The 21,677-nt window shown below is 42.2% G+C and overlaps 1 protein-coding gene across 1 annotated transcript in view; it reads right to left on the bottom strand.

Moving 5' to 3' along the window:
- Positions 1–21,677, bottom strand: part of ST5 (suppression of tumorigenicity 5) — a gene marked incomplete at both ends in the record, with an annotated part of 64,195 nt that overhangs the window by 34,582 nt on the left and 7,936 nt on the right. Inside the window, 7 exons of the mRNA XM_008944862.1 lie at positions 2,803–2,872; positions 3,889–3,998; positions 4,663–4,847; positions 6,445–6,489; positions 7,456–7,552; positions 10,265–10,480; positions 13,146–13,294. Of these exons, the coding sequence (XP_008943110.1) occupies positions 2,803–2,872; positions 3,889–3,998; positions 4,663–4,847; positions 6,445–6,489; positions 7,456–7,552; positions 10,265–10,480; positions 13,146–13,294 (872 nt within the window). The remainder of the gene's footprint in view (positions 1–2,802; positions 2,873–3,888; positions 3,999–4,662; positions 4,848–6,444; positions 6,490–7,455; positions 7,553–10,264; positions 10,481–13,145; positions 13,295–21,677) is intronic.

Below are 21,677 nucleotides of genomic sequence, written 5' to 3'. Positions count from 1 at the left end.
AGCCATGCTGACTGAAGCTTTCAGAAACTGCTCAGGAAATTGTACACCCAAATACAAAAATCTGCTTTAGAGCCCAAGCCTCTGCCAAGTAAACAACACCTACATAATTTGCCTCCTCCTTGCTACCTGTACAAGCTCTGTATTTGCACATAGACAATAAGAAAGCATACACGTGACTGTGAATAGAAATATCACACTGAGGTACAGATCAGTGAGCCTGTTCCACCCAGGCACCAACATCTGCAGGGGACAAGAAATTCTTGCGCTTTGTGAGCCCAGGAGGCACTTCAGGTTACAACCCCCAACTCCACCATTGCTCCCAGCAGGACAAGAAAGGCTGCAAGATCCAAATAACAACATCACATACAGTAGATCTCTGCTACTTTCGCTATTTCCCCAGGCAGAGAAGTGCTGAGGTATTTCTCTGCAGCTCCCAAAATCCTCTTTATGAGCCCCAGCCTATGGTAGTTTTATTCTCAGAAGGCACAGCAGGATTTGCCCCAGAAAGGGACAAGCCAGTAAAGTATGTTGGTATTGCTCCACTTCCCTCTGCTGGGTCGTCTGTACCAGTGAGTTGAGACATGTCAGCTTCTGCATGTCACGTTTTGGAACCAGAAAAAAAAAAAAAAACAGAAATCCTGAACTAAGTAATTTCCCACAGCAGCAGCAGATCAGCTTTATAACTGGCTTTATAATTATTAGATAGATTCAGCAAGACAATACTTATTTTTCCCTTTTTTAATTATTTCTGTCTAGCTGATTGATTTTTACCACAGACAATGGGGAATAAAAACCATCTCCAATGCTGCCTCAAAACACCATTTATATGGAAGTGTGTAGTACTGATTCACTTCCTCCTATGCTAAGCTAGCTTCTGGCACCAACCAAAAGTCAGCGTTCTGGTTCTGTGTTGCCTCTAATGCAGGGTAGATTTCACTTAGCCTTAAGTGAGTAAAGAAAGCCCATGTTAATCCTTTATTGACAAACTAATTCAACATTCCTGTGTATACATCTCTGTTTATTGTGATGATTTCAGTCTCAGCCTGGTCCTGGTTTGCATTTTACAAATATAAGCTCTGCACATGATTCCAAACTTGTTAAGACTGCCAGAAATATAAAAGTCTTAAGCTACCTTTACCTGGTAGAGTGAAAACATTCCATAATTTTCTGAGGTTCAATAATTTTCTGAGACAAATATTTCCTGAGGTTTAATAGGTCTTATTATCCTTTTAAATGATAATACATTAAAAAGGAATTGAATTGTACTGCTGCCCTACATGCTGACCTTCCATCCAGGAAGGAAACCTTCTAGGTGCTCCTCTTGTTAATTTCTGAATCATCCCCCGACCAGCCCCAGATCTACTGCAACACAAGCCTTCACTGACATTTCCTTTCACATATAAACATCCCTGTAGCCCACGCTTACACACTGTTATACAGAGTGAGTCTGTGATGCTACCTATGGCAAATACTGCCCACAGAACTGATAAACAAGTTTTCTGTTATGTTAGTTTAAACAGAGCTTCTTACAAATAGAGGAACCACACACAGCAATACCTCCCAGACAGAGCATCTGCTGTCTGCATGACAAGAAGCTTTCCCATAGACAAAGAGGAGGTAAAAGCAGGGTCAGATACAGACAGCACGCAGGATGGAGGGTGCAGTTCTCACAGTGATTTGTGCTGTCTGGAGCCACTGAATGTTACTGAAGGCAGGTGTTCCCTGCTTGGACAAATGGGAAGCCATGTCCAAGAGGGAAGGAAGAAGAAGGTGCCAGTGTCCCCTTGTCTTAGAGATACCTATTTACAGTGCTGCAGTGCTGCTGCAGGCATTCATTTTGCACAAAGTAGGCAAATGACTCCTGCATCACCCAGATGTATAAGCTCTCCAACCAAGTGCAGGCAACTGTCATGTGAACAGTTCAGGAGCCATGGCTCCCCACCTAGCCACTTGTAACCAGCTCCAACCCTATCCAAGAGGTCATGAGCACAGGCTAGTGCAGGAACAACTACCTGCTTTAGGTTTTCCTGCCATCCACTCAGGTCTGCAGAATGGACAGCAATATCCTCATTTGTGCTGTGCTTCACCTGCCTTAATACACTTTGCAAGCCTTTGTGCCATTTCCTTCCCCCTCCCCATACACAGCCACACTCTCCATTTATTAGGTGACCAGTGATTTTCCAGGAGATGAGACAAAACTGTTTGGTAGGCTGAGTCGGGTCCCTGCACCACTGGTTGACCACACCCAGTCACATGGAATGAAAAAGAGCCTAAGAATTTAGGTACAGGGATCAGGTTATTACATGGTCCTGAGCAAATGGTGATGGTGGCATGTTCTCCACCATGGTTGCTCTCCTACTCGACAGGGTGGTTTATGTACCTGCATCACAGACTTGCTGCAGACTGATTAGGCAGTGCTGGCAGAGGACTTTGAAGATGTAAGCATCTATCTAAGAGATAAATGCTACTCACAAATGTTTAGAAATACCACATTTGCCTTTGTTTGCAGTGTTGTAGTATTTCTGATTCTGCTTGAAAGCATGTAATAATTTCAAAAGTGCTACTCAAGAAACTTTCCACATTCTTACCTATTTCCTAAAAGACCTGAGATCTATTTGATTGAGATCATAATTGAGCCATCATAAATTCTTGTTTTACTTAAGCTCCTTACGGTTCCAAATTTCAGAGTGATGAACCCCATTTTCTTTTAAAACCATGAGAGACACCCTCAACGTTCATACTATAGTTTTGAGGTACCGTTTAACAGAAATCTGCATTTTGAAGTGAAGGTGCTGTACTTACCAACAGCCTCCTGCAATAACCAAACCGCCGGCTCCCATCTTCCCCAGTCAGCATGAAAGAGAAGGTCTCACTAGGAGAAAATAAATTGCCCCGATGTCACTATCAGAACTACAGCATAGCTGAGGTAGATAATTTAGAAAGAGATTCGGCCTTATCCAGCAAGAGCTTCTACCCATGGAGGATCTTCTTCCCCTCTGCCCATCATCTAGATATACTCTGTGGATAACTTCCATCAGCAGTAGAGCAAAAATACCTACACAACTGTGGACAATCTAGCTATTTCATCAGAAGAGATGGGCACTGAAGTTCAGTGACTTGGCAGTCTCTTTCTACTGCAGAAGGAACACACAAACCAGATTTTGAGGGCAGTATTCAAATGCTGTATCTCTCTTACCTTCCAATTAGATCTTGTCTTTGGACTGTGCTTTGCTCTTAAAGGGAGAACCTCATATATTCTCTAAGAGCAAAGGAATAATTTGCTAATCCAGAAATAACACAGATTTCCAATACCTAGTTCATTTTATATCCCTATCTAGGATAAGTACCATTTGTGACAAAGCAGTAAAACAACTGTTTAAAGCTATAATTACAGCACAGGTAAAGGGAAGTTACCCTTTACCTTGTCCTCCTGTAGTCATTCATCTCTGAGGGAAGGAAGATAGGGTTCCTCTGCTGGCAAAGAGCTTAGCTCCAAAAAAGTTCTCAGAACAGCATTTCTTAGAGCTAAATTAAGAGGTGTCCTGCACTGTTCGACAAGCACGCTGCAGCAAATGATTAGGGCAGGTGGTGGGCAGGGCCCTGTCTTTTTAAAGACTTATTTTAAATACTTCCATTTATGCTTTTGGGTTTAGCACTGAGGCAAACCTTCAGACCTCTTCCCCTCAGCCACACGGGTGTGTGAGTTACAGGCAGAATAGGGAAGAAACAGAACTTAGGAAAAAAAAAAAATTAGATACAGCTGCTTGAGCCTGAAGTGGCCAAGACTCAAACTGCAACTTCCTTAATTGGTCATCAGCGAGCCTGTGGCTGCTCCAGATGCACTCACTCCATGGGCACTGTGCAGCAGAGGAGCACCAGAGGGTTTACCTGTTGTACTCAGAGACTGGCAGCCAGTCCTTGGCGTCAGGAAAGCAGAACTGAGGGATAGCCTTGAGACGCTCCTCCGCTTCACGCATTTGCTTGGTTGGTCTTTCTAGCTGTGGGGGAGAAAATTGAGCTTCAGTTACTGTTAGTGCCAGCTTCACAGCACCTCTCACAAGGGCATGGCTACTAACGAGCTCTGAAGCGCAAGGGACCATCAGCTTTTTCTTTATTTGTGCTTGGCAGAGTGAGCCATGACCCCAGGCTGACTCTGACAGGCTTATAGATCCTAGTACAATAGAAGTACTCACTGCTGGGGTTTTAATTTTTTTTTTTTTTTTTTTTTTAAATTGCCCAAAACTCCCTTGTTGCACAACGGGCACTTAAAACACAGTCCTAATTCAAATTCCTTTCTGCTGCAAGAGCACAAGAGAAATGCCACAGATCAGCAAAAGTCTTTCCATTGACTTTAGTGAGTTTTGCAAAGAATTCTAAAACAGCCAAAATGAGTTAAAAGTGAAGTATTTAGAAATGGAATTTAAACACAGTCTTTACAGCATCTATCAGGCCAAACTTTCCAGCACTGAAAAGGATAAATTTGTAAACAGGGTAAGCTTTCAGTCATCTTTTCTATGCCCTTCACCTGGTAACAGAATGCTTTGGAACAATTATGAAAGCTGCATTATTAATTCCATTTTTTTAAAAAAAATTATTTCTATTAATTATCCCACTTATGTTATTGATCTTAGAATAAACTGGATGTAAGAACTTTTCTTTTACCTTGGGAAACTGATACGTCACTTCTGGGAGGTAAGTATTTTTAGAAGGCTTCTTTTTCAGTGACACTACCACAAAATACTCAAACAACTCCCGTTCCTGCCATTCTATCAGCTCCAGTTCCAGGGTTCGATAGCTTGGAGCCCTCTTCAGCATTGACTGGATGTGTACTAAACGCTGGGTATGAGCTAGCATTGAAAAAAAAAAAGAGACAGGTTGTTACCTAGGACCATAATACATACGTGTAAAGCCACAGCCAGTCATAAAGCACCTCCAGTTCCTCAGAGTACTGTTCCAAGCACATCCTCCTTTCAAAAGCAAACCTTTATACTGTGGTCTCCTTCACTAATTGCACCCATAAATCAAAACTCTATCCAGATACTGACGTGATGCAACACTAAGTCATTGAAATAATTTGCTGTTCATAACTGTTACCCTGCCAAAGGTCTGTTTTTTCCTAGCACCTAAAACTAGATTATAAGCCCTTATGTGGGTGTGCAAATGCACTAGAGCTTCCAGGGTGACAAACCTCAGGCCTGTCTTGGACCTGGTTTTGGTGAAAGTTCTGTGACCTGTCCCCACATAGCACAGCTTTGTGCCAAGAACCACTCTAGGTGTATATACTCCTCTACAGCACAGGCATAGTCCACACAAGCCACGGAACAGGGTGGCTCAGGATGCCCTGAAAGCATCAATGTAAATATAAGGCCACACAGGAGCAGTCAATCAGGAAGCCATCAGAATGAAGATCCTCCACTCCACAACAGGGAAAAAAGCTTCCCAGCTTCCAGTGAGATCAGAATATCCTCCAAATAACAAGAGAGAGGCCAGGCCTTGTCTGTGTGCTTTGATGAGCTATGACCAAGAGCAACCTCTATATTTTTTGACACAGAGAAATAGAACTGGAAGTGCTTTTGGGCTGGAACCTGTCTAACAAAGGAGCAATGAGTGGTTTTCCAAACATTATTTTATAATGCTGCATGGAGCCTGTTTTGGGTGGTCTTGCCACCACCTATCTGGAACACACCTTTTTTCCAGCCATTTGTCCTGCATCAACAGTAAGCAAGTGACATCTGCAGTAGACAGGCACAAAGGCTTGCCCCTTATCTTATAACCACAGCTCTGCACTCCTGGAGGTTTTGCCCCTTGCTTACTAACAACATGAAAGGTTTTTAGTAACAAGATCTGTTGCTGCTGCCTTCAACTTTTTTATAGTTCTCTCTGTGTATCCAGATTCTTGAAAATGAAGGACTAATTTACTGGCTTGGCTCAAGCACAGTCTGTACAGGTGCTGTGCACTGATAAAAGAATTCCTACAGTTTGGAGACTGCAGACCTATAAAAGAGTATAAGAACCACCCTGCTGGGTCAGACTCAGAATCTTGCCTCCAACAGCAGCTAGCAGTAAACACTTAATGCAGTGTATGAGTAAGAAGAGAGGATATTTATCCAATCTCATCCCTTTAAGTTTGCACCCAGTATTCAGTCTGGAAAACATCAGCATCTGGGAAGTGGCTGACAAAGCAAATCTATCAAAGGTCCTGTTCTTCATTATATGATACAGTTGCCAAATCCTTGTTAGATCCTCACAGCTCATTTTGCCCTTGCTTTCCATATTCATGCTGCTATGTTGGAAACTTTGTGAGCTCTGTAATAATGGAGTTAGCATAGTTCAGGAATAAAAATCCAGGCTATGGACAGGAACAATGTGCAGTAGCAGAAGAATGTACTTTGATAAGGTCTGTGACAGTGGCTGCCTAGAAGTTATTGAAGGCTGATCCCTTACCTTTAAACCTGTCATCTGAGTCACTCTCACTCTCGCTGTTCTCATCTACAGAAAAGACAGAGGGATTAGTTAATGCAAAACCAAAGCAAACAAACTTGGTTTACTGTGTCGAAACTGGGAAGAATCATAGCTCCCACTGAGCCTTCTGATCCACACATGCTGGAAAAAACTGATCTCCTCAGTTTTAAAATACCTGGAGATAAAGAGTTTGAATAACTCCTTCAGTTGTGTTCTCTGTGGATTAAGTTCCAATTTTGCTTGAGAATAAAAGCTTCATTTCGATGAAAGTGCAAAATCAATTCTCCATTACAGCAACTGGTTGCGCTGAACCCTGACCTGTGTTAAACTACAGAGGTGAATATGCCATTTGAAATATGGATTTTAACCCGTCCACTTCTTTTTCAGACTAATTTTTTTGAAAAAATGTTATGCAGCACTTGAGAAGACCAAGTAAGCCTTATGAGTTTGTCTGTCTGGACAACATTTTCAAGCACCAGAACTCAAATTAAGTGCATGTAACATGCAAAAGTAATCTTATGGCAAGACATATTTCTGAGGTATACTTGCATTCAAGCTCTGTTGTACTCCTGCTACAGACATGGCCTGAATTTCTCTTTGGCCTTTTTTTTGTTTTGTTTTTTGGCTTTTCCAGAAGCACCCTGGAGCACAATGTGGGTAATGTGGGTAATGTGGGTTACATTCACATGCTGGGGAAAAGCATGAATGAATTACAAGGTCAAAACTGAATTCTGGACGAAATTTACAGGTGCATATTAAATACACGTGAGCTAAAGAAGGGGATCATTGGATTAATAGGGTAGACAATGTGAGAATCTTGTTTATTTTTAGCTCATCCTCATTTCCTCTTCTTGCAGATAGAAAGTTACCATTATTCATAGAATAAAGTTCTAAACAAAGCAGAGCCCAGGGTAGACGTGGAGGAAAGAGGGGAATCTGTTAAACCTGTAACATTCAAATGGATTCAAAGGAGCAGTGATGCTTGTGCCATACCTCGTAGGGACGCTGTCTCAACATTGGACACAGATAGTTTCTTCAGTCGTTTTTTTCCTCGTTTTGCACTGTAGATGGAATTGATTCTTTGGACAAGCTGCAAAGTAAGAAAGTGAGGAATCAGTATGAACAGCTTTCTGCCAGGAGACTTTTGATTAAACTATCCAAACAAAGAATTTGACCACATATGATAGGCCAGCCAAACCCCTCAAAGCCTTTACACTAAGGCTTTGTGTGCATTTCTTATCTCTCTTATTTTGAATCTCATTTGTTTGAATCACTTACTTTGAATCTCACTCCTTTACCTATGGACATATTTAAAAAAACACAGAAACCTAAATCTCATTTTGAAAAATCTTGGAGTCATTTTCAATCAAAACACAATGAGCCTGAGGATTTCAAGGTAGATGTCATCCTCTACTACCTCAGTCCTCTCTCTCCGTGCTATTGTTTCTCTCTCACTTACATTGTCTAAGTAACAGTGATCCATTTGCCAACTTTACCTCATGGACTTTAAGTTCAAATTCCTATTTTGAATATTCAAGTGATGTGTGTGTTAGCACCTCTCTGAATTGAGATGTTAGTGTGTTCCAGACAGCACACAGAAGGTGATAGCCCTAACTTTTTCAACCATTTTCAGGTACAGAGTGAACCATCTGCTTTGAAGCTGTATGGTATCTGCTGAGAATCTGGCCCACACAGACCTCTCCATCCCCTTTCAACTCACGTTGTACTTAGCTTACTTCAGAGGTGCTATATCTACTTTTTCCAATCTTATCCTTATTTACAGAAGTATTTTGAAGTTAGCTACTAGTGCTGGCTTTAGCTGGCTTTAACCAGAACTAGCCAGAATTTTAACTCCTGGTAATCATCTTCATGGCTTCCCTCAGTAGGGCTAATGCACATAGTTGTCTATCAAAAAAAAAAATCTGAGATTATGGAAATTATTAATGACATAACTTGTGTTTAGTGCCTTCAAGAAGAGGTTGGGATTACTAAGAATTTGTAATTCAAGAGAATATGATAACTTCTGGAAAGCCATAAATACAGACCATTTAATCTTCATAATGTTTTTGTGAGTCAGGAGTAGTACCTTTCATTCTATAGCAGCTTTACTCATAGAACTAGAACACAATTTGCAAAAGCTGTTATACCTCAGCTCACAGAGAGAAATACACTCAGTGAGAGAAACTAACTCACTGTAGACACAGTAGAAGTTAGTAACAGAGCACAGACTGGAGCAAATATTCACACAACCCCTCCAACAGAGGAAGAGGGTCTGGCCCAGCATGAACAGTCTGAAGTGTTAAAATCCTCACTCACTTTTGCAGCAGTGTTAGGGATTTTGCCTCTACATACTGACTGAGCCACATACAACCCACCAGCAAGGCTCAGCTGGAACTGGCTCTGCCTGCTGGGAACCTGCACAGCACCATGGTAGAGCCAGCAGGAAGAAACCCTGGCCGGCTCCAGCACAGAAGTTCCTGCATATAAGCACTAAACAAGGTATCAGGAACCAGAGGTGAGGGGCCTTGCTGGGATTGTCCTCTCCCCTTGCTGTGCTGCTTGGCACTTTGTCTGCTTGGGCTACTTCACCAGGGGCAAAATACTTGCACTGGGGTGAGTAAAACCCAGATGTTTAAAGCATCTGGATATTGCCTCGCAAAGCATTAACAGTGTTGGTAAAAAACAGCAAGTTCCTCAGGTTCCAGTTTTTCCCTCTAATAACTAAGATTTTCTCAAGAAGAAAAATGAGATTCTCCAGTAATATGTGATTCTAGGAGACAAAGTGGTGAAAAATAGAAATTATGACAAGATTTAGGATAAAACTATGAACACTGATATGCTGAAAACAAAATTTAATATAATGAGAATGCCTGTCCCTTAAATAAAAAAAAAAAAAGTTGGGTACAAAACTATCAGCCAAGCTTTCCAAGTTTTACTCAAAATCAAGTAGTAAGCTACTCTAACTTCCTTCACAGATACATGCTCATTTGTACAGTAAAACAGTATATTCCAAGAAAGTAAAAATACAGTAAATATTACACACATTGTTATGTACTTTAAAATATGCTGGCTAATAAGAACAGGAAAGGGCTAAATATATACAGTAAAAATAGCTTTATTTACAAGCCCAAAATTAACATATTGGCAGTTATCCCCCTCTCTGTTGCTATTGTACTAGGAAAGGTTTGTGGGATTTTGTTGTTGTTTGGTGGCTTGGGGTTTCTTGACATCCCATTTTGAACTGGAAAACTCCCTGAAAAAATGAAAGTTTATTTTAACTTCAAATCCATCAAGACAAGAGGGTTATCAGTAAGGGGCAGGCTGTGACTAAATGAATGGAAACATATTAGGCCATTAATAGTTATTTTCCTGAGATGAGTAAACAAGTTACGGGGGGGTAGGGGAGGAAAATGCTGCTGCATGTTAAAAATAATAAATGCTTGGCCATCACCCATTCAAAATCATAAAGTTAGGTACACAACAATGCCCTGCCTACAAAGCAGAAAGAAAAACATGGAAAACAGAATTGGTTTACAATCAGCTCTGTGCAAAGACAGCACCCAGATTTTGCTAGTCTTGGACTAGGGCAGAGTTACCTTCTTTTAGAGAAGATTTTCACAGTTTGGCTCTATGCAAAAAAGCCTGTCTTGGCTCCTGAAAGTTACTGTTTCTGCTTTGGTACCAATTTTCCTCTAGGATACAAAAAGAGCTTTCAGTCATAGCTAAAAGCTGGAAATAAACTCGCAAGCTCTTGCAGACAGATAACCTATCCTCAGCACAAGCTTGATCACCCTGCCAGTACCTTTGGGATCCTCCTGGCCCGACGAGTAGACAGCAGCTCGCTGGTGGTACTCAGGCTGTCCTCGTGGAGGCTGGAAGGGGAGGAGGGGATGCCAAGCTGAGCCAGCAGCAGCATGTCATCGTGGCTGTGCCGCTTGGGCAGCCGTGGTAAGCGGTGGCTCTTCCTTTCTGACCAGTTCCCGAGGCGCAGGGACTGGCTGCTGGGCTTCAAAGGTAGCTGCAGGAACAAGAACAGCTTGAGCTCTTCCTCTCCTCAGCAACACTTAGTGCAGAAGCAGCTCCTTGCCAGTGGTGCCTACGTGAGGACATCACACCAGGTGAGCCACTGCTCTGCGGGATACGTGTGAAGAGATGGCTCGAGGTCAAAAATGAAGGGACAGAGGTCAATAGATAAGGCTTTGAAGATCAACAAAAACCGTAGTACTTTTGGCTTGGGTGCACTCCCGTGCACCCACATCACATCAACAACAGCAGCCTTCAAACCTAACTTAAAGGCTCATCAGAACACTGACCCAATTGGCCTGACCCATCTCTTTCACTTACAGTAGTGAAAATCAAGAGCAATTACATTGAAGTTGCTATTTTATCATAGAGGAAGAAAGCAGAAATTAAGCTTGCTGTATTTCCATCGTGTTAAGACATTTTAAAGATCTGCCAACATGCAGAGGCATGGTTACAGCTTTGTGCTGCATTCCCAAAGAATTCCCTTTAAAACACAAAACTGGTATCATTGCACAGAGGAAGGAAAATCCCAGTGGCAGGATTAAGCATCAAGTAACAGCTACCTTTAGAAAACTGGGGCTCTTTTGGAGCAGTCCTTTGGGCAGCTCTGCCCAGCTCTCAGGACTGTTAATCGTAGGCTGGCAAGGCCAGGACCCTCCCTTCTCCTCCCAAACACAAACACTGTAAGAAACTTAGCAGTACTTTTTTCTAGACATAATGGTTATGTCAAACACCTGTCAGTTGGCATTTCCTAATAGAATATCAACAGCATTACAAGCTATAAACCTGCAGTAATATATGTCTCATTTGCTCTACTGGTAGGGCTTATGTATGACAGCACCTCACTATCTGGGACTAAGCATAGGTGTTTCTGTATGTGTTTTGCATCACGAGTACAATGTCATCAATAAAACTTTCTTTTTATGTCTGATGATTTCAAAACCTGAAAATAACAAATGTGAAAGAAGAGGACACGGTGGGATTCAAAATGATCACAAACCAAAGTTTCTGAGGTCTCTACTTACTACAGGTTAGCATGCCAGGAAAATCTGCAGCAGTCGACAACTTTAAGGAAAGGAACTCTCTTTAGAGACCATTGCTGCAAGTCTGGTGACCTTCTGATCTCTTCCATCTTGTTTATCACCATACATGACTGAAAAGTCATGTTGCTAATTCAGCTATGTTGCTATGATGGAAAAACTGGGTGATAAATCACTGCCAAAGCTGTCATTCATCAGGAAATTGAGACTTTTCTGTTTCTGGTCTCTGAAGAATTACCCAGGCCCATAGGTGACCTCCTCTTAACGTCTTCTTCACTTTAAATATCATCACAGTGACAATGCAGTTATGACAGGACTGACTCCTGCCAGGAAACTCCTGGCAGCATTTCAAAAAGCAGCTACCAGAATAAAGATAGCCCTGTTACAAAGATACCAGACAGTACTTGTTAAATGACTTCTGTAATGTTGCTCAGTAAATCTGTGTATTCTTCAGTCACCCTGTGTAAAACAACCAGGGACAGTGTTTTCCTATGGACCTATATGGTTCCCCCCCTGATGGCACACACTCTTGGATCCTGTAGATCCTACATAATTCCTGTTAGCACACACACAGAGCCAAAAGTAATTGTTATGCACAGTACGTCTCTCACTACAAGATAATCTTTGTGGCTACAGTTTGTTTCTCTTTACTGTGCCTGACTACTACTTTCTACTTGTTTCTTTTTCATTCGGCTTTGCTGAAAACAACTCCTGTTTTACAAATTATGTGCTAGGCCTAAGCTAAGAATCCTGGTGATCTCTTGGCTTGTGATGCTCACATGCACATGTGTGAAAGAAAATATACTCAGTTTTGTTCTGGGTCACCTTACAAGACAAAAAGGTGAACTGTTGTGACCTCAGCTGCAAATTTTCTGTTGATTCAGTGCAAAACAAAGTTCCTTTAAAAGGCTTTTTGAATCTCAAAATTAAGTATGTGATGAAATTTATATTTTTCCTTACGAACACAATGATCCCATAAACAACAAAGCAGATGGCATTTCACAGTGTTCACAGAAAACAGATTGCTTTGGAAAATTCACCACAAAATGGAAAGTCTGCGGAGTTTCTGGTCTTTTACTTTATGCTGTAAATATAACTTATACAGCCTTGTTAAATGCAGACAGTCAGGTTTTTCTGATTACTTTATTATTCATTTATTTACTGGGGGGCATACTTGGCCTCCCTTTTACAATAAAACATGCCACGCTACATACTCCCCATGAGCAAAGTCACAATAGGCCTCACGTAACAATACACGGGCAAGATTAAGCAGCAAACTTTGTCCCTTCTGTCCCTGCTGAAATCTCAGCAGCAAACGCAGAGGCAATCCATAAAGAGCTGCAGCCATACAAACAATTTAGGTTCAGATTCAGCTCACAAACGAGGAGTGGAAGGATTCTGCTTAAACTCCTCAGGCTGTACCCAGCACAAAGAGCCGTCAGCCGCGGCTCAGCGCCGAGAAGCTGCCAGGAGCGTTCCCAGCAGTGGTTCCCGCAGCCGATCCCACTTTCTCCAGCTAGCCTCTCTCCCTCACACGGCTGCTCTGCCTCTTACGTCATGACCCATTTCCTTGCTAAAGCTTGAAGTAAGCTTCAAGCACAGCGAGGCCGTGGCCGTTACCTGGAGAGGTGATGTGTATTTCCTGTCCTGCGGCGTCCACATCCTGTGCAAAGAATCTAGGGAATTCTCGGAGAGCTGATGGGATTTTCGGCCCGCGTGACGGCCTTTCAGCTCCACATCCTCGTACGGGTTTTCCTTGGGGGACTCGCCTTCACGTTTTTGGTTGGTTTGGTTTGGTTTTTTGTTTGTTTTTTTTTAAGAAAAGAAAAACAGACAGGAATGTAAAGTTAGAAAAAAAAAAAAGTAAAAATCATGTGAACCAAGTGAAAGGCTTTTAGAAAAGCTTCTCAGCTTTCAGCATGACTCATCCCTCTAGCTGCAGCTGGAAGTATTTGGAGAAGAACTTGGCTATGAGGTCGACAAGCTTCTTTGGGGCTTTTTTAACTGCCCTTTTTTTTCTTTTTTTTTTTTTTTTCTTTTTAGTAAAATGCAAAGATTTCACAAGATGTGCTTCTGAGCATCTGCAGCTGTGGAAAATTTATTGATATATAAAAGCTAAGGCACATAACCTTAAAGTCTATCAGTAGATTTTATAAATCTATAGCAGCCACTTACAGGGTGAAATGAATTACAATATATAACTGCTCTCAATGCGCCACTCTTACACACAATAAGACAACTTTTATGTGATGCTACCTTCATTTTTCTCTTCCCCTAAGAGCAGGCAATGAAAGAATAAACACTGCAGCTCAGCGGTGCCGACAGAGAGGACTGGAAATGTAAAAGATGAGGGAAGAATTCCTGCCTTGACCGGACTGCATCCTCAGTGTTCTTGAAAACACATATTGCCTTCTAATTAAGGAGCTGTTAATTTCCGTTTACTTTAAATTAGTATCTCCCGGAAGGAAATGCATCCTGTCAGTAATACATACAGGCTTGAACAGTTAATCACCATATATGATATAAATTAAAGATACATGGAAAAGCAGACTGCAATCTTTGAAGTTTTAGGATTTGAAAACAGAACGAAAATTTGTAGTCCAAATGCAGGTGAAATCAAATAGCCTTCAGCAGCCTAAAGACCAGTGGAATAACCACCATCTTCTCAAAACTCCTGAAATCACTAAACCTCTGTCTGAGGTAAGAAGCATGAAAATGAGTGTCGTCTGTAAAATGAACATTTTTTATCCATTTCTTCAGACACTTCATAATCAGTAAATGGTTTAGAACTTCAGGTTTTTCAGACACAGGGTCCTTCCAGTTTTCCAATCATATTACAAAGAAAATCATCCCCTCAAAAGTGATCTGCTCAGATTCAAGACCTGAATTTGGAGAAACCTGAAACACACAGGGAGTACATAGCTTTTGAACCAACTTGCTTTTGGTTTTATATCTAAAGATGACTCTAAAACTCATGAGTTTCTTACAATATATATTGAAATACATGCTATTCAATCTAAGAAATTCAGATTCTACTACATACTGTACCAAGTAAGAATTGAGGACAAAGCTATAGCATGATTAGAATACAGAATATAGTGAGACTGATTCATCGATTACAGCGATAAGAGCTTTTGCTTCGCACATTCGCATATTCACAAAACAGTTTTGCATCATACTAAGATTTCTAGTCAAATATAAGCACAAGGTTGAATGTTTTAGCTGTTTTAATTAGAAGCCTGAATAAATGCTGCTTCTTTAAGGATGTTTGAATTGGCAGTCACAGCTCACTATTTCATCCAGAAGGAATCTGATTCTAGAGGCTGCCCTATTATCACAGCCAGTCCACACGCCACATGGGAAGAACACCTTCAGGTGCAGGGGGTACTCAGAAGAAAGACCTTTTGATGAACGCAGTGAGCAGGGTGAACCTTAAGCAGCAAATATTCCTAAAAAAAAATCTAAAGTAACAAATGGCCTGTGAGGACTATGAAAGTGATAGTGAAAAAAGATATTTTTCTTCTATGGTAAGAAAAATAGCTATTGCACACTAATTCTGCTAGTTGTAAACTCTAAAGATCTAGATATGATAATCAGAACAACAATAAATAGTTAACTTTGCAAAATGCTGTTGCTTGCTCACAGATAATTGGACTGTACTAGCATAATAAAATTTCTTGTAAGCCCAAGTCAAGCATAGGTCAAGCAAGTATTTTAAAATGGATTAACAGATTTCAAAATACCTGGCTACATCAGACAGTGCTTAAACATATGCTTCCTTGTGAAAACAAATGTTATTAGTCTGCATAGTATCCAAAATCCTGAGAAGATGCAAGCCCATTAGTTGAAAAGAAACCTTTTTAAAACATGAAGCATTTAAAAGTTTTAGGTTTTAAAGTTTTAAGTTTGTCTCTTTCCAAGACACAATATAAAACAGTTGCACACAGTTAAATTCAACATTACTAATGTTGACCTAAAATATTAAGTATAGAAACAGGCCGAGAGAAGTCTTGGATGAGAGAAGGAACCATGAGCAGAGGCTGCTTTTCTGACTCAGAATCTCTACCGAAAGAAAGGTTGGGCCAAATTCCTCTTCAGTGTGATGTGGAGGTCAGTGGAGACACACAGGGATTTTAATCCTTTTCCTAGAGCTGTGAGTGGTTCTTCAGATGACTGGTTTCCTGTTCACGAACACTTGATTCTTTCATTCTAATTTGCTTAAAAATAGCAAATTTTGTTGTTGTTGTTTTTTCATTTTGAAATGATGCCTTGAGACAAAATATGTTTTGGGGTTTTTTTGTTTTGTTTTTAACAACCACCTTCTGCTGTTGCATGAAGGAAAAGGGGTAGGTGTGGGTAAGGGAGAGATGAATTTGGTAAGAGACAAATCCCCTTCCTTTCTAACCGGTCCTCAGCTATTAGAGGGGCTAGGGGTGGCTGAACTTATCTCTTAATAAGTTCTAATAAGAGCCATGACTATAGGTCCAACCCCAGATGCAGGAACAGCCTGTGGCTGTGGGTCCAGCTGCATTCAGCAGAAGCTGTCGGGGTCCGGAACAGCACGGGTTGGTTACACCCAACATACAGATTCTGTGTGGTTGCCAGCGATAAATACACTAAGCTGCAGACTAGCTAGATAGCTCGAAAAAGCAACTCCAACTACAATAATAATAATCATCTCCCAGGGAAAAATCACTCGGCGGTGCCAAAACCACAAACCTTACCAAAGGGCGTCCCTGCTGGGGGTGTGGAGAACAAACCCGTCGGTCCGTCCCCACCGCTTGGGGCCGAATTCCCGTCCCACAAACTGGGTCCAAAAAGGGATGACATTTATACCTTTTTTTTTGTTACTGATGTGTAAAGCGTGGGCATGGGGCTGTGGGCAGACAACTGTTCCATGTAATCAGCACAAAGTCCTTACTTGCACCTGCATTTGCAGGGAGTAGACAACTGCCCTGAGATAGGTGAGGAAACGGGACAAGCAGCCTCCCCTGCATTCCACATTCCCTCTCAGGGCCTCTGGGGCACAGACCCCTGAATCTTCACACAACCCCTGTGACTGCCCTGGCACCAGTTCTTTGTTCGCAGTGTCCAGCTTTGTGATTTCTGCTCATTTTGAGCTTCCAGCATCTGACACCTATCTACATTTAGCCATATCCAGGGCCAAACTATAGCAGTGCCTCTGTCACCCAATGATCGCTCCCCAGCCAAGAAGGGGGACTGGGAAAAGGAGAGGAGACTCATGGGTTGAAATCACAATGGGTTTAACAAAACAAATCAACTCATACCAATGCCATTATAAAGTAAAGTTATATTCAACCCAGCAAACATATGGTGGTCACAATAAATGGGAAGGCACTCATCAGGAGCAGGAAGATGAGCAGGATCAGCAGGCCTCAGAGGGAGACCCCCACATCCTCAGCAACCCTATCTCCCTTTATACTGAGCATAATGTTTATAGTCTGGGATACACCTGTAGCCAGCCTGGGTCAGCTGCCCTGGCTGACTCCGAACTGCTAATGGCCTGCAGACCATGGCAGGCCTATGATTCTGTCCCTGTGAAACCCGGACACCTCCTTCCACACCAAATCTCCAATAATGACACAGCCTGACCAAAAAAAACCATCTGGTTTTGCTGATTTGGCATTTGAACCAAGCATTTGGTTCAGCCAGTGAACTAGATAAGTTAGTCTAGGTCTTCAGCAATTTTCAAACCTTAGACAACCACCATTTTTTAGTACATATGCTCTCTCTATAGATGGTAGATGGGGCACGAAAGACCAGACGTGCAAAAAGAGCAGTAAGCAGCCAAGAGAGACTGGTTTCTGTACAACTAACAAGAAACTCAAGATGTCAAGTAAGCTCAAGAGATCTGTGAAGATACCCTGAACTGCCTTACAGCAGCATTTAACCCCATCTGGCTGCACAGTGACTCTCTTTCATGGGAGAAAGACTTGTGAACTGGTGGCCAGCAGGTGCAGGTCCCACACTGGAGGAAGGATCTGAGGAAGAGCTGCAGTGGTGGCTGCTACTGCTGCAGCAGCACAAAACTTATGACAGTTTCCATATAGCTGGGCTGGCTCAGAGGTTTGCAGCTTGGACCTCTGCATTTCTCCATCTAGTCCCAACAGGCAGACAAGGAGTGTTCACCATCTGCAAGCTGCAGTGCTTTTGTACTCGTTTGGATTTGATGCAAAAGGAAAACACATTGACAATGAAAGAGCAAGGAAACATCCTTGTTCCTTCCATATGGATGTCTCTCTTGGAAGCCAAAAGGAGAACCATTACACAGTATAGAGGCCAGACTTGCTTAACGAAGCTAATCCAACTGCCACACAAGACAACAGCAGATTGTCACCGACTTCAAAGGGAGCTGAATCAGAGCACCAGAATGCATATGGTCAAATGACATAGCAAGTCTTTGGCAAATACTGTCTTCAATCACCATCCCTGCCCACAGATCAGTTCCCTTTATAAGCATTTTTTTCAAGTTTCCCATCCTCTTGAATTCTACATACCAAACTGCTGAGGTAACAGGACATTTATCTACACAGCATTTATCTTCACATGATCTCACAGGCAATTTAATGATTGGTCTACAGGGGGGGGAGGGGTTGGAAGGAGGAGGTGGAAAGGGTGATGTTTAGAAAAGTCCTAAGGAATGCAGCACCTTGATCTTAAGCATCTATGAGTCTCCTCCAGCAGTTGTAATTCCTCACTCTGTGATGCTCTGCAAGTCAGCCCCACCAAGTCCTGAGGCAGCACACAATGCTCCTCTGCTCTGCCTCTCACGCCTGGCAAACGGGAAGCAGAGGCAGACTCAGCAGGCCTGTCTCACACAGGGAAAAGAGTGAAAAGTAAGGCTGAGAGGAAAAAAAAATATGCAGATAGGCACTTCTTTATAAATGGCAGAAAGAAGAGAAATGCATCATTTCTTTCTAGATGAGAGAGAAAATTATCAGAGGAACAAAGTGATTCCCTGAGCACTAATTATAACTCCTGCCCTTTTGCACTGCTGGGAAGCAGGAAGAACTGGGCAGCAGGTATACTGTAAGGGAGACATCTCACCAACTTGTGCTAATGTGGGTGTCTAAGTTAGGAGCCAATACTCACAGAGGAGATACTGTCTCCAGAGGGTGACTGCCAAGTGCCCAAGCAAAGACCCTACTGCTTTCCCTAATGGCTACATAGAAAGCCCATGCCCCTGAGCTGCACTGCCAAGTCAGAGTTAGCACCTCATAAATTACAAACTGTGTATACCCTGCATAACAAAGCATGTGCAGAAAATACAGAGCAATTAATGTATTTTACATTACAATGAATGGAGAGATGAAAGGTTCAGCTGCCATCACAGGAAAGACTTGGGAAAAAGCAGCAGATACCTCCAGAGGCAAGAAGCTGGAAATAGTGGCAATAAATGGGCAGGAAAAGCAGCCCAGACAGGCAGAATCAGGACTGAATAACAGACAAGTAGAAACACCTAGAAGCAGTCAGTAAGAACTTTTGATGCTTGTGGCACCTGTCCTCCCAGCCTTCTGCAGTGTTTGTAACAGACACAAGGCACAACATCAACTCCTTTCCACTCATAATCCCTGTGATAGCACCTACAAATCCTTGAACTGCCTTTTTGCCCTCTGCCTATGACTTCCATTCAGTTATAAATATAGCCTAATTCATCCCGCACACACATGCCCTTGCAGAAGATTAAGATAAAATACAACTAGGCAAGGAAGAAGCAAGCAGAGCATGGTGGTTGAGGAATTCTACTTGTGCTGCCATTGAAGAGGAAGCAGTGGGAATGAACCTTTGAATGCAAGCACTGCATGATGGAAGAGCATGGGATTCATGCACTGCAAAGACTTAGAGCTCCCTAACATCTCTGGGCACTGAAGTCCAAACTGCTCAGTGGTGAGAATCCAGGTGTTCACTGCAGTGTCTATGCATTATTCATCAATTTTATTCATCAAATTACAAAGATGCAGATTCATGTTGCCAGTGCTGGAGAAAACAGCCGCTGGGATGGTTATGAGCATGTTCAAATCAAATGGAAGAAAACCACAAGATCTCCACAATCTCTTGTGTGTCTGAGATCTTTGCTATCTTTACTACACAATCTTTACTACATAGATGAGATCTCTCAAAATCAGAGAGGCTGCAACTATGCATTTCAGCTCAGGAATTTACAGAAGAAACCTGCAGAAAGAAGAACCACTCCAATATCAAATTACAGCTAAAATACATGGTAGCTGCTTTGAAAGGCTGAGCAGTACTAAGTTACAGACCACTGCTTGCTTACAATCCTATCGGCTCAGCACTGCATTCTCAGAAAAGTAGCAGAGCACCTGCAACATGAAAAGACAAGTGTAAAATGTGATTGCCTTTTGATAACTGTCCATGGAGTTTGTAGGCAACAGCCTGTGCTTTCCGGACATTTCCAATTTTGCTTTACAATAAGCAGAAGAAACACTGCAGGTACTTTATTTTCCTGCTGTCTCTGCAAGGACTGCAAGATCTTAGACATAATGAAGCATTAGATTGAGAAGGATTAACATGGCTGAAAAATCAATAAGAAATTCCACCCCTAAAAAACATCCATTTAATATTGTTAATTTTAGCACAGTACAGCATCAACGAGCAGCCTAAAGTGCTTGTGCTTCAGAGAGGTTTAACCCTGCTGGCTTGAACAGTCCCTGAATTTAAACTAGAATTTGGGAGAGCAGCCTCATGGTCATTTTACTGTTTTACTAACCTGCAGCACTGACTAGAAAACCAAGCGATCAATCTGACAGAGACTGTGAGAAGAAGCTGCAGTGGATGGTATAGCAGTGAGACAGACTCCACAGAGAAAAATGGAAATCTACATAAAGCATGAGGTGATTATGAAAAGTAACTGAGATCCATGTGTCTCAGTGTAGCAGCAAAGCAGCAGGCTGATGGTCAGTAGGATCAGACAGCTAGAGTACTGGGCCCTGCTTTGACAGGCCCATATGGATACTGTCTGATTTAACATGCTCTGACTGCCATTACCCTACAGTATCTTTTATTAAATTTGCCACCATTACACTCACATGCTTTTCAGAGTGTGAGAGGTAGACTGGGGGTCTGGAAGAAAACAGGAACATGTGTTTCACTGATTGCTGCCTGCACCATCAGTCCTAGTTCTGTCTTTGACTTACAACTGTCTATAGACCTCCTGGTAAGGGCCTGACTGAAAACTCTGTTTTCAGAGAAGCAACTAGCACAGCACTGCTGGCAAAGATGCAATTTCTTCCAAGTTTGCTTCAGCCTCACAGCAGCCTAGCAATTCCAGTTTCTCACAGATTTGTACAGCCCTTTTGACGTGAGATGATAACATGACAATGTGATACAAAAGCACAATGGGCAATAACGTGGTGTGCAATGATGGGATTTTACTGGAAAGATCAGCTCACTGCCTTCTAACCTTTTTCCATATTCACTGGAAGAACTTCGTGAATGTTTTAGTTTGAAAGTAATGTCAAGCTGGAACACCTTCCAACTGGACCTCAGTCACTTCTGCAGCTCTTGGCAAACACAACGGAGGATTCAGTAAAACAGCTAAATCATCCTGTTTGTTACATGGCATGCACTATGTCCAATTCACAGCAACATTCAGAAGAAACTAACCCGTTTAAGAGAGACAAGGTGCTTTACCAGGAGGGGTAATGAGAGTGACATGCTGTTCTGAACTCCACAGGGAATGTTAAGCCACCGACATCCCCTCCATGCTCAGAATCTTGCTTGTAGGTCCATACCTGCCTATTGTAACTGCTCAGGCACCCACCTGGGTTAGGCTGCCCTGACACTCCACTTAATAACGTGGATGTGAGACATATGACTCCATCTGCTCTCTTCGGAGTTCTGATATATTGGGAAGTAGCCCAGAGACCCAGATTCACCTGTTCTCATCTCTCTGGAAAAGGCTGCGTTTACCCAAGTACAACAATTTCAAAGCGAGATGGTTACACCAAAAGAAGGACATTTTGCTTCCTGAATGATTACTTGATACCTGTGTAGAAGACTTCTGTGGATATGATTTTATTCCAAAAAGAGTCTATGATGCAATATGCACAGCCCAGCTGAGCGATGGGTCTCCTGCACATCTACGCAGTCCCCCCTCAGAGAAAATCTCCA

This window comes from Merops nubicus, unplaced genomic scaffold, assembly GCF_000691845.1.
Source record: "Merops nubicus isolate BGI_N331 unplaced genomic scaffold, ASM69184v1 scaffold22637, whole genome shotgun sequence".
NCBI classification, from domain to species: Eukaryota; Metazoa; Chordata; class Aves; order Coraciiformes; family Meropidae; genus Merops; species Merops nubicus.
Note: the sequence above shows the minus strand (reverse complement) of the source record. Positions and strands in the feature narration are given on the sequence as shown.